General features: G+C 36.6%; 1 protein-coding gene across 7 annotated transcripts in view; it reads left to right on the top strand.

Moving 5' to 3' along the window:
• OSBPL6 (oxysterol binding protein like 6) overlaps positions 1-13641 on the top strand; it is a 179670-nt gene that overhangs the window by 92731 nt on the left and 73298 nt on the right. For all 7 annotated transcript variants that reach the window (XM_033112168.1, XM_033112166.1, XM_033112176.1 and 4 more), the window contains exon 3: positions 9059-9274. In XM_033112168.1, the coding sequence (XP_032968059.1) occupies positions 9173-9274 (102 nt within the window). In that variant the 5' untranslated portion in view covers positions 9059-9172. The remainder of the gene's footprint in view (positions 1-9058; positions 9275-13641) is intronic.

Raw genomic sequence — 13641 nt, 5'->3', positions numbered from 1 at the left:
AGTAAACCAATAAACAAATAATGTAACTATAGACTGAGATAAGCTGTGAAGGAAATGAAGAGAACATTGTGCTAGAAAATGACAGGGTATGTGCTTATTTCAAGGTGACACAAACTGAGAACTGAAGGGTCATTCGCTGACTAAATTTCCATGTTTACAATACTAAATTTGAAAGCACTGTACAGTTTATTTAAACAATAACTACAAATGTGGCATTTGAATTTGTTTCCAAATATCTAATTTTTTTTCAACTGGCACTAGGAAGAGTTAAACTTGAAGATTAAACTCTCTTATTTTGACGGCTTCTGAAAACTGGAGGAAGTCCTAGGTGAAGGCTATATGGGAACTCTCTCTGTTTGTAACTGTTAGGTAAATCTAAAATTATGCCAAAATAAAACATTTCGTAGAAAAAACTGGTGAAGAAATACCAAAATTGTTACCAAATCAAGTGCAATGTTGCTTAGATATGGCAAAGATGAGGAAGCCTATTTCCTCAGAGGCAGGGACTGCAGGGAGAAATGATGGGTGTTAACAAGTGATCGCTTGAATGCTCTTGCACTCGATCTAGATCTAGAGTTTTGTGCCATCACTCATTTACGAGCAAGACTAATTTTGTCATTTCTTAATGCGTCCTTTTACCTTCATAAATTACAGAAACTTAACAAAACTTACAAATAGAGTAAGTTTCCATTTTTCCTTTTTAAATTTATGTGTTTTCTTAAAATACTCTTGGACTACTTAGGATGGGATCCTTCGGGTGGAAATTAGCAAAATTTTTTCACATGGGGCTTTTAAGAATACTGGCATCACAGATAAAAGAAGAGCCCAACTGGCAATCCTTTCCACCTACAGCCTAGTGACAGGCTGGTTAAAACACAGAGTGCTGGGCCCCACCCTCAGAGTTGTTGATTCATTAAACATGGATGAGCTCAAGAATTTCCATTTGGAATAAGTTCCCAGAAGACTGCTGATCTTGGGACCACTTTTCAGAACTTCAGCAGCAAATAATTAGCACTGGTATTTCTCAAGCTTGGGATTAGGGGAAAAGTAGCTTTATCATTCCAATTCAATTATCAAGTGACATTTTAAACCTTCCTTTGACCTTCCTTAAACTTCCACTTATCCTCTTTGTAACAGCACTTATTAATGACCCAGATGTCTTTTTATCGTTCTTATCTGGTTTCCAGTCCCAAATTCTGTTGCTGTTGTCTCCTGTTGTCACTGTTCTTGTGGGGTTTTACTTTTTTTTTTTTCTAAAGTCCCTTTACTATTGTTTTCATTGGTGTTTTGGAGTGAAATAGATTCTGTATTCAGTCTTCCATCTTTACCCCAATATGAGTGTATGCACTTTCAAGTAATTTTTTCTTTCTTGATTTCCACAAAATCCCATGTGGTAAGTTGGGTACAGAAGTATCTTCTCTGCACTGAGGAAGTGATGAGACACAAAATTCCATGATCTGCTGAAAAAGAAAGTCTTAAGCTCAAGCTTTTTGATGTCCATTTTTTTGTTAATTATAATCTACCATGAATATGACTCTCTTTATGGACCTCAAATATGGTTTGTCAGAGCCATCCGGACCTCTGACAAATCAATATCTCAAGTATTTTTAACACTAAAATAGTTTTAGTAAGTGTGTTATTTGATGATTCTCCTATATTTATGTGCAGGCTGTATTTTTACTAAAGATAGGCCACAAAATCCATTAAAAGATACGAACCAGTACATTAGCTTCTATTTTGTGGGTTTTTGTTAAATTATGCTTTTTCCCCCCAAAATACTCTTTATCCTTTGATGGAAAATTAGCAAATCTTTGTCATAGGGGCTTTTAATGAAATAGTGTCATAGATCAAATCAATCTCAAAATTGGTACCCCTGAGACTTCAGTGTCCTGAACCTGATCACGGAGGAGGAGGATGCTCGCGTGGGTATGCAATATAAACGTCTAAAGTATAGTAAGGAACTCTTTCTTCCAATTTCAAATCAGGCCTTTGGCATAGTTTTATGTGATTTGTACAGCAAGGTGTGATTTCCCCACGTATCATTTGAATTACAGAAATGCGTAATTACATTGTGTTTTTGTTGTAATTTTAAGGGCCATAAGACTTGGGTGTTACTTAATGGTTTAGGAAACCCGTATCTTTCTTCTTTCTTTTTTTTTAAAGTATGTACAGTAGTCCCCATTTATCTGTGGTTTTGCTTTCTGTGATCAACCATAGTCCAACAATATTAACTAGAATATTCCAGAAATAAATAATTCATAAGTTTTAAATTGCACTCCATTTTGCAAGTAGATGACAGTTGAGCTAAAAGTATGGAGGTTAACTTTTCCTTGCTCTTTTTTCTGTTCGTAAGATGATTTCTTCAATTTTATCTTTCTAACCTATGTACTGACAGATTTTTTTTCACAGAATCATTCTGTGCTTCATTAATATCATTTTAATTACCGAATTTAAATTCTGTTGTCATTATTTGTATTCTTAATTTTTTACCTATACCAGTTTCCAGTGCATCTGAGCTTGACTTACTTCTTATTCAAGGCTCCATTAAAAAAAAATTTAAACATGTAAAACACTTGTGCTCTAAATCTACCTCTCTCTTTTTCTAGGATTAACATTCCAAATAAGCCCTCTGTCTATCTCTTGCACATAATATTTTTTTTTTTCCTTTTTGGAGGATAATTTTTTTAGTGTTTTATATACACATGCACACATTTTATTTATTTATTTATTTTTTACTTTTCTTTGTATGAAATCTGCTCTTTTTTTATTTTTTTTATTTTTTAAATTTATTGGGGTGACAATTGTTAGTAAAATTACATAGATTTCAGGTGTGCAATTCTGTATCACATCATCTATAAATTACATTATGTGTTCACCATCCAGAGTCAGTTCTCCTTCCATCACCACATATTTGATCCCCCTTACCCTCATCTCACAAGATGGCCACGGGGTTTGAAAATTAATCTGGGGAATGTAATTTAGTGGTTATCAGAGGGTAAGGGGATTGGGGGGTGGGAGATGAGGGTGAAATCTGCTCTTTGTCAGAAGATTATTTGTGCCAATTATCCTTGGCTCCCTTCATGTTTACTAGGCTAACATTCAAATTATCCTCTTAAAATTCACCCTGGAGGGCTTGGTGATGTAGAATGTAGGCTTGTCTTTTTCATTTATTTAGTAAAGGGCCTTAGGATTGTGGGGAGGGATTAGAATCTTGTTCAATCACAATCAGAGAACTTGTTTCTTCGTAAACTTTTTTCCTTCCTTAGTTTTATAAACAACTGCACCAGAAGCCAGCCTGGAGGTGTGCTGGGACATGTACACGATGCTCTTCAGAAGCCAAGACTGAGGAAAGCAGCAAAAGGGCCGGCAGGGCCAGTACTTGCTATGGCTTGAGGGTCTCAGAAAGCTGTTTAATCTGTGATGAGCTTTTCCTGTGCCTCTTGCCCCTTGCCTCTCCAGACTAGAGTACTACTCTCTTTAATCTGTACTACAACTCTCTCCACTAGTAGAGTTGCCAGGTTTTCTTCCTATCACACCCCTTCACTGTGTTGAAGTGGGGAATCGTATTTTGGTTTCATACATCCTGACTTAGTCCCTAAATGAATCCCTTAGATTTTGTGGCATGTCGTGACCCCTACTCCCTAATGTGGTCGTTTTTTTTAAAATCCTTTTAGTCTCTGCTTTTCAGTCATTTTCTAGGAATATGTTTATAAGATCTTATACTGCCATCTTTCCTAGAAGTCTGTGGCTTATCTTCTTGAACAGGTGGCTTGGGTCTAGGATCATCTAATGTGGCTCCTACTAATTCTCTATAAATAGTTTTGTAAATATTGAAAAAGACAAACCATCAATAACCCAAACCCTAACTTAAAACAATCTAATGTCAAAACTTTGGAGGATTAGACCTTAATTTAATGGAGGCTATATTTCAAATTGAGGAAAAGCTTCATTGAGCCAAGTCTTGATTATGACAAACCTCTGCCGCACTTGCAGAAAAGGAGGCTCTTGAGAAATGGTAGAAAAGACTTTGCGTTTCATATAGTCTATCCTCACACTGGTTGGCTCCAACCAGATAAGTGTAATTTTCTAAAACTCCAGATTAAATCAGCAAGGTTGAGAAGAAGACAGAGAAGAATATATTGATTTGGGGACGGGGGCAGTTCTTACATTACAAGGAAAGACTTGAAAGATAGCATTTTACTCTTGACTCTGTCACTTGCAGGCTATAAGTTCCATGATGGTTTAGAGAAACTTAAAGGGAAACAGAAATAGAACTTTGAAAGGGAAATCGTATCTTTCAAATTAATAGCAAATATAAAGATCAATTAAAACCATATAAAATCTGTACTATAAAGAAAGGCAGATTTTTTTTTTAAAAGTCACCAAGCATTAAAGGAAACAAAGAAGAGCCAAGAAAATAGAAAGTGTAATATAATACGGCAGGGGTAAGGCCAACTATTAGTTATAACATTAAATGTAAATGGGAAAAACTTCACTGAAATTAGATTTTTTTTAAAACAGCCCAACATGATCATTACTAGAGGAGCACATGATATAAAATAATACAGAAAGTTTAAATGTAAAAGGATGGACAAATTTCATTAATCATTTGCAAACAGAAAGATAGCAGATGATATCAAATGAAGCTAAGAAGTATTGAAATTAGCAAAGACAGTCATTTTTATAATAATCAAAAGTGAATATAGAATTATTATGAACACTTCTATGATAAATCTCATTATTTCAAAATACACTGAATACAACCTAAATGTCCCAATAGAAGAATGATTAAATGTATTGTAGTATATCTGTGTTCTGGCCTTCTATGTAGTGATTAAGAGTGGTGATATAGATGTTTCTTTGTTCGTAAGGAAGGCTGTTATCAATATACTATTGATTGAAGAAAGCATATTGCAGATAGTATGGGCATTATTCCCTTAATTTGGTTAAAGTAGAACTAAAATGTTTACCATTGATATTACTAGGTAATGAAACTAGAGTCAATTTAAATGTTTTCATCCATACTTTTAATCTTTTTTATGGTAAATATAGATTATATTGCTATGCCCTATTATTCACTGTCTCTCCCTCTGGAAGGATTATACTTTATGCATCATTGATCTCAATTTGGCCATGCGACTTGCTTTGGCTAATAAAATGTGAGTGAAAGTGACATGTGCCACCTCCAACTGCTGGGGCTCCTTTCCTCCTTCACATGGGGATTGCTCCTTCAGCCTGGATGAAGAGAATACAGAGTAGGGCCGCAGCAGACCTGTAAAGGACATGTAAATGAGGAAGAAATAAATCTTTCTTGTAAACCTTTGAGATTTGGGGGTTGTGTGTTACCACATCACAACTTAGCCCGGGCTAAGTAGTCCCCAATTTCTAATGCTTTTCTGAACACATACAGGTTATGATGCCTATGGACAGCAAGTTCTAGAAGTGTTCCCTGCCACCTTTTGCTTTAGTCAGGTCCCTGGGTCACAAATATGTATTTTATGTCACTCAGTGCAAATGCACATGTTACGGCACACAGAAACAATTGTAGTGATCCCACTGATATGAAGGAGGAATGAGACAGGAAAATTATATGTTCATCTTTCATATTGCTGTTATGTTCAGCCACAATAATTTTCTCATTGAGTAAAAATTATATTGGTGTTGACTTTAAAATCTGTGGTGTTTTTTGGTGTAGAATTTTATTTAGGCAATTTCTGAAAATATACTTTGATAGGGATGAAATAACTTTTTTTTCATGCCATAGCCATTTTTATACTATAGGAATAAAGAATACGTAGGTACAACCTACTAACAGAATTTAGACTTACTTTTGTAAAGTGTTTTGAAACGGAGTAGGCGATCAAACACTTGAGTGATAATCAGGTTGGAATGATCTTTAAAGGTCTTCTCATTCAACTTTGTATTAGGTACCTAGAACCTTTTTTGTTAAAAAAATAATAATAATAGAAACAGCAACAATAACCTCAAAAATGATTCTTGGAATGAATTAAATTCTTTCACTCACCTTTTCTTCATTTGTGATATTATTTAAGATATTCATAATTGTAATTCCATCAAAATGTTACTCTTTCGTCATAGACAAGCTATCCTGAAAATGCTGTTTTAAATTAAAACGTAAACGCTAAACGTAAAACGTAAATGCTAAAAAGATGTTAGCATTGGTGTTAATCAGGAAAGTGCAGTTAGATGCGGTTAAGGGGGGAAAAAGAGCCCAGCAAAGGAATGTTGGCCCTTGATGTAGCTTAGATTTACTTCCAAACGGATAACAGTTTATGAGTTTGGGTACATCAACCTCATCCCATGAGGGCACTTGAGTACATCACAGAACCTCCATACTTTCAGCTCAAGTGTCAGCATCTACTTGTAAAACATCTTGGACCAGAAAGCAAAGTACTTCCAATTAAAGATCAGAGCAGTGTTCTTGCTTTCTGTATGCTGGCACCAGAAATTTTACTCACACTTACTAAACTGCTTTCATAAAACAAAAGGATTAGATGATTATCTAACAAGTGCCAGCTTATTACTACCTTTTGCCAATACTAAATGACACCTCATCTAGAACCAAGGAGTACTACAGCTCTTTACATTTCTATTTGCCCCAAAACTAGTTCTGTTGCAAAAGAAAGTTTTCCAGTTTGGGGAGTAAGTAGCTTTTATTTTTCCTGTGGTGGCAGTGAAGTTGAAATCTTAAGAAAGTATGACAAGTTTTATTCACTAGAATGTCCAGTTTTCCTAATTTATAATAATTTGCCTTTTAATTATTGGGATTGTTCCTTTGAATATTCTCTATAGCCAGGTGACTATTAAAATCATGATTAACATATTTAGGGTCACGTAATCTGTTACCACACTGTTAACAGATTTTATATAGGTCTGTATAAAATTTAGTTTACAGCAAGTGCAGAATTACATGATCTATACATAAATCACTCAATATATTTGTATCATGACATAATCTGTTAAATATTTGTATCCAGCCTAAATTTCTCTGCGCTTCGACCCACCTTTCCTAGTGTTTGTCTCCATTTGAAAGCCTCATTTGTACCTCAGAGGCAACATGTCTAAAACCATTCTCATGACCTTCTGTCAATCCTGGATTTCCCTTGTTCCTCCCTTGCTCAGAATGCCAGAAACCTAGGAGTCACGCTCAACCCTCCTCCACATCCTGTCCTCCTCCACATCCTGTCACAACTGACAGGACCAGGTGCTCAATTTTCTGCCACCTCTCTAGTCCATCATCTCTTGCTTCCCCGATTGTGCCTCCCTCATCTTCTTTACTTCCCTCATTTGGTTCTCCTCATTTCTGCCAAAGTATCCTTTTAAACACACAAATCTGGTTATACTACACCCCTTTATGGCTTCATATGCTTAAGATAAAAATCAAAATAATGAACATGGCCGACAAGGCCCTACCGGGCTGCCCGCTGCCTTTCTTTGACCCTCATGGCAGTCTTTGTTTCTCTGTGCTCTGATCCTACTGGCCAGCACTAATTCCTTAATCATGCCTTGTTGCACTCCCAGGCATCTGCTTAACTCCTACTCATCCTTCAGAGCTCAACTCCAATCCACTTGCTCAAGGGTACCTCCGACCTCCAGACACAGTTAGTTCCCCTTGCCGTGTGTCCCCATAATATCCATGCATTTTTTCGTGTGTGTGTGTGAGAGTGTGTGTGTGTGTGAGTTTTTGATTGACTGTCTCTCCCTCTGGACTGAACTGGAGGTCTCATTTTCCTTTGGCCTAAAGATTGATTTCTGTTCATCGCCAGCAGGTTTCTCTTCCAACCTGTGCTAAAGTACTCACCCAAGTGTTCCATGCTTCCTTTAAGGAGTATTAGTATTCCAATGGGGGCTATAAAATGGCCTTCCATCTTCTTAGAAGAAGATGAGGTTCACTTTAGTGGCCACTCTTTTGGGTCACAGATTGGTGTTAAGCTATTTTTTTTAATCAAAGTTTATTGGGGTGACAATTGTTAGTAAAGTCACATAGATTTCAGGTGTACAATTCTGTAATACATCATCTATAAATCCCATTGTGTGTTCACCACCCAGAGTCAGTTCTCCTTCCATCACCATGTATTTGATCCCCCTTACCCTCATCTACCACCCTCCTCCCCCCTTACCCTCTGGTAACCACGAAACTATTGTCTGTGTCTATGAGTTTTGGTTTCTTCATTTGTTCATCTTATTCTTTTGTTGTTTTAAGCTTTCAATTGTACATCTCATGATTACCTTAGCAACTTGTATCACCAATTGAACAATGCTTCTCTCAGGCACAAGTTCTTAGCCCTAGTACTTATAATGCAGACTTCCTTATATGAATACAAGTGAAAAATGAAGTGGCTCTTAACTGTGGATGAGTGAAGCAATTCCAAGCATTACCCCAGTTCTGGGACCTGCTTCTTAATCTGTAAATGCTTGCGAGCCCTTTGGGTGTTGTGTTTGTGGAGAGTCATATGTAAGTGTGCTGTACACTTGAGGTTCAAGCAGCCATGGGTATGTGTATTCCTTGATCTCTCCTAAATGCTTGATCACATGATGCACAAAAGGCATGAGCCCTTTTGCCTTTTGTGACTGACTCTGTTGTGTTGGATTTAACCATCACACACATGACATGGCTGAACTAAATGGAAGACAAGTGTGGACTGAGCTCTTATTGTAATCCATTGGACAGGGGAAATTAAATTACAGGAGAAGCAATGGATGTATTTTGTATGAGGGTCCAGAACATAGCACTATAATCTGCTTTAAAACAAAAAGAAAATAAGGGGAAAATATAACTTTAGCATATAATTTCTTCCCATTTCCTTTGTTGACAGATTTTGTTACATATTAACACTTTTAGATGCCACCATAAAACCTGGAGGAAGAAATATTATTTCCTAATGTATCAGAGTTCTTTCTCTCACTAACATTTTAGTATTTTTTCCCTAAATATGATCATTTTTAACTTGTTTTTAAAATAGTTTACGTGAGGTTTTCGTTTGTTTTGCTTTTAGGTGTTTTGGACATCCCTCAATATTTGCCTTCTCTTTTCTAGTCAAATCTGATTCATGACATGGACTGACGCTGAACATTCATCTACTTATTTGTCTGAATTTGAGACACAATTGAGATGATCTTAAGTGCATACAACTAGACTCTACCTTCAGCTATGAGTTCAGACGAGAAGGGCGTATCCCCGGCTCATAAAACATCCACTCCAACCCATAGAAGTGCCTCCACTTCATCGTCCTCCCAAAGGGACCGTAGACAGGTAAGAGAAGAGTAGCAAATGCCTTTTAATTTATGCAAATACAGTACTATTCGCATCTGATGGGTTTGCCAATTAATTCTGAAGTATTGTGGTGAAGATTTTTATTTCATGGGAAAACTCACTATTTTTTAATACCTGGCTATGTCATGAAGGTGCTGCTCTTGTCATTTAGGATCTTCTTTTAGAGTGCAGACCACAGGAAGGGCAGCTAGAGGAAGCCCTGGAGAGTTCTCGTCACTGTCTACACCTGGAAGCGGGGACCAGCTTCTGGAACTTGAATGTTCTGCTCTCCCTCTCTTCATTTTTGGAGATAGAATATGAACCTACAAAAGTCTTATTCCTACAAGTCTCTCAGTGGTCTGTGAAGCACTAACTTCTGTGTGGTGTTTCATAGAATCTGATAATGGATTCAGCAGTTAGGTTGTGAATAAAAAAATTTAGTATCAGGGAATTAAAGGCAGTGAGAACTCAGACAATGTTTAATTAAAGTTGATAGAGAAAGTAAATTATTGTTTATCCCATTGAGCCAATTCTGTAAATTATTTTTGTCTGCAGAGTTAATTTGTTACTACTTCAGTGGCTATTCTGACAAAGTTGTGTGGAGTTTGGTCATATGAATTTTCTTCATTGTCAAAACAGGTGGCTGTTTTGTCCAGCACTTTCTCAGTATTACTCTTTGCTTTATAATATTATTTTATGATAGGAGTTTTGTTTGTGTAACTGGAAATTCGCAATAAGCAGGTGATGTTAACTTTTTATAAAAATCTTTCCTTTGTAGGGACAGTGAACATTCCTGCAAGAGTTCCCCCCCCCCAATATAGCATGTTATGTATCCTATGGAAAGCTCCATTGGACACTTTAATAGTTCTTCTAGAACAGTGAGTCTCAAATTTTTGATTTCAGGATCCCTTTACACTCTTAAAACTTACTGAAGACTTCAAAGAGCTTTTGTTATGTGGGTTATGTATATCTATATTTACTACATTAGAAATTAAAATGGATGGAATTTAAAAATATTTCTTTATTTAAAAATAACAACAGACCTGTCACATGTTAGCCTAAAAAACATTTTTTACTTTAAAATATATTTCCAAAACAAGTTTTAGTGAAAAGAATGGTATTGTTTTACACTTTTGCAAATCTTTCTGATGTCTGGCTTAGTAGAAAACTGTATTCTTACATCTGCTTGTGTTTAATATATTTCAATATAGCATGTTATGTATCCTCTGGAAAGCTCCATTGGACACTAGTGAGAAAATGCGAGTAAAAAAGGCAGACAATATCTTGGTATTATATGAATATAGTTTTCATCTCACAGGCCCCCTGAAAGGGTCTTGAACCACCTTTTGAGAACCACTGCTGCAGAGCTAGTGGGGTGGGAGGGTATACTTTTCAAAGTATATTGCCCGATTTCTAGAAGCATGAATATCAGTTATTCAGTGGCCATAGTATAGACTTGGGTCTTGAAACAGCCAGTTCCGCATGTGAATTCGTTCTTCTAGGTGGGAATGGATTCTGGGGGCAGTCCTTATGGAGCCCTTAGTCTACAAACCCTCCCAGCACTCCCTCTCCCATTTCTAGCAATAGATTCCAGGGGTATCTGTAAGAATCACTGATTCCTTATGTGCATACTTTTCACATATTCTAAGGCAGCTATTTTTACTATGGGTCTTAGGGAATTTTTGACATTGGTGTTCTTTGTTGTGGAGGTCAAAGAGGAGATCTGTGTTCTGTTCATTAGAAATAGTTATACTATTGACTAAATCTGTGATTATACACAGTTATAATCTTTATTGCATTGTATTTGCAGAGTAGAAGAAAGTAAGAGTACCATGAATGAAAACACATTTATATTAAATAACTACTGCATGCTAAGAAGGTGCTTTCAAGTTTGCAATTTTAGTCTATCCTTCAACTGCTCCTTTGTCCTTTCTTGTTATGGCTTCTCTATTACTCCCATGCCCTGGGTATTTAAATGGAGAGAAATTTTAAGCAGCATGGACTTCCTGGCAGCTGAGGGAAGGAAAGGATTGACCCAGCTCACCCTGGAGAATTATGGCAAATAGAAAAGACTGATGAGTGCTGTAGAAACATCGGTCTTGCATTGTTGATCTGTCTGTTGCACCTGAGCCCCAAGGCTAGCATACAAAACAAGAAACTGAGACCCTGGTCTGCAAGAGGGAGTTTGAAGAGTTTGAAGATGGAATGTGTGACTCCGAGCTGGCTTGCGAATGGAAAGTTTTATGATGAGAATAAACTAACATGTTCGTAAAAAATTGATAATGAATTCTAGAAAACTAAGAGACAGTGTTCAAACAGTTATTATTATTTAAAGAGAGAGTTTGCTTTCATTCCTGTTTATCTTAGCAGGTGGAAACTCTCCCAAATACTTTCTCCTCTGGTTCCTTCCTGCCTCCAGTTTTGTGTCTGTTCATTTCCCTCAAGGGAAAGAAGAACAAAGAACTACAGTTCTGTTTTTCTTTCCCTATCGCAATCACTTCCTAAAATCTACTATTAACTTAACGGAAATCAGAAATTTTGAGTGATCCTGTGACATGATATGATGCAGTGTTTTTTATGTGCATCTGTTTTTGTACGGTGACTGTTCTCATAGTAAAGGGACATAGAAAAGGTGTGATAAATTAGTCTTCCTTGAATGTGACCATTCTCCTGATTTGACTGACATCTGTGCAGATGGTGCTAAATTTTAAAGTCCATCCCTATGTCTCTCCTAAATTGATCATATAGGTAAAGGATCTAGGGTACCTTAATGCATGTTATTTGCCTGTCGTTCCTAAGTTCTAGTCCTAAATCACTAGTTAATTGATTGGGCATTTCTACTTAGACATAACACTGGCACCTTAAATCAGTATGTATAAACCAGTTTGCTACTGGGATAATCATTCTGTTATTGACTCAGGTTCAAAGCCGTTCCTTTCTCCTTTGCCTCTCTCACATTCAATAGGTTAACAAGTCCTGTTGATTATTTCCTCCCTCATAATATCATAATTTCTTTCTATTCCCACTGTTCACTTCCTAGTCCAGACTCTCATCACCTCAACCCAGGATCCTGCTCTTGCCTCACTGTCTCCCCTAGGACCTGACAAGATAGAACTTCCTTAATATGGCAGATTCATGCTCAGAAGGCTTCAAAGACTATCAATTGCCTGCACAATTAAGGCCAGATTTTTTGGTATTCAGTGACCACCATGATCTGATCCAGCCTCAGTATTGCATTTTCCTCCAAACCTATACAGTCTTGTCTGCTCATGGTTCCTAAAACTGCCGTATTTCTGTCTCTACCCTTGTCTTTCCTTCATGGAATGCCCACCATCCTGCTTTCGACCTGATACCTCCCTATGCTTCAAGGACCAGCTCATGTGATACTCAAACCCACCTTCCCCTCTCTGAACTTTTATAGAACTTTGTGACAATATTTGACATTTTATATTGTTTATCTTTTTATATACTGATCTCAACTGTATTGTGAGGTCTTTTAAATAGACTATGCGCTCCAGTTCTTCAGAGACAAGACTTGTACCTCAAATATTTTAATATATTCTAGAGGTTATTTTTAAAGACCTGTAATAATATTAGTGTTGTCTTTTTATTACAAATTTTCCATTCCAGATTTATTTGTCCTCTCCCTTCTTCCTTCCTCATAGATAAGTAAAACACAGAATGTCAAATGCAAAGTGGCAACTGGCTGTCCTTCCTGTCATTAAATCATGTAGTACAACAGGTGAAGGAAGGAGAGGAGTTGGGAAGTGAAATGATTCAGTGCCCTTGTGATTTTACTTAAGTGTTTCTTCATCAACTAGAAGATCAAGACTCCACTTAGTATTTAATAAGTTTGAAGACTTTAGTAAATGCTCCATTTATGTTTCAATCAAGTCTGATAGTAAATGTTAGAGCATCTAACAAAATTGGCTGTGTGTGTGTGTGTGTATGTGATCAACTATGACTCATAAGCTGCAAGAAATATGTGTACTGAGATTTTCAAAAAGGAAATCAAGAAATTGATGAGACATCTAGGACTTATGCATAAAGAAGCATTTCCCAAAATATGTACCAAGGAAAGCTTCTCGCTTGAGATGTTGCATGAAGAGAGGATTCTGTCAGGTAAGTTAGAAAAATGCTAACTGCAATCTCTTTTTGCTATGTACATTAATAAATAAGGACACTCATAAATCTTGCAGGTAGAACTTTATTTAATTGAGCACTTCTAGAATTTAGTAGATTGTGGAATTTTTTTCCCTTAATACTGGGTTGTTAAAATTCCAGATTCTTCTTTTATTAAGATATTGGAAGATATAGGAACACTGGACCCACATTCCAGTGGCAAAGTAGACTGCACTCATGAGCAG

The sequence above is a fragment of the Rhinolophus ferrumequinum genome, chromosome 8 (genome assembly GCF_004115265.2).
Source record: "Rhinolophus ferrumequinum isolate MPI-CBG mRhiFer1 chromosome 8, mRhiFer1_v1.p, whole genome shotgun sequence".
Lineage (NCBI taxonomy): Eukaryota > Metazoa > Chordata > Mammalia > Chiroptera > Rhinolophidae > Rhinolophus > Rhinolophus ferrumequinum.
This window is presented reverse-complemented; position numbering and strand designations above follow the sequence as displayed.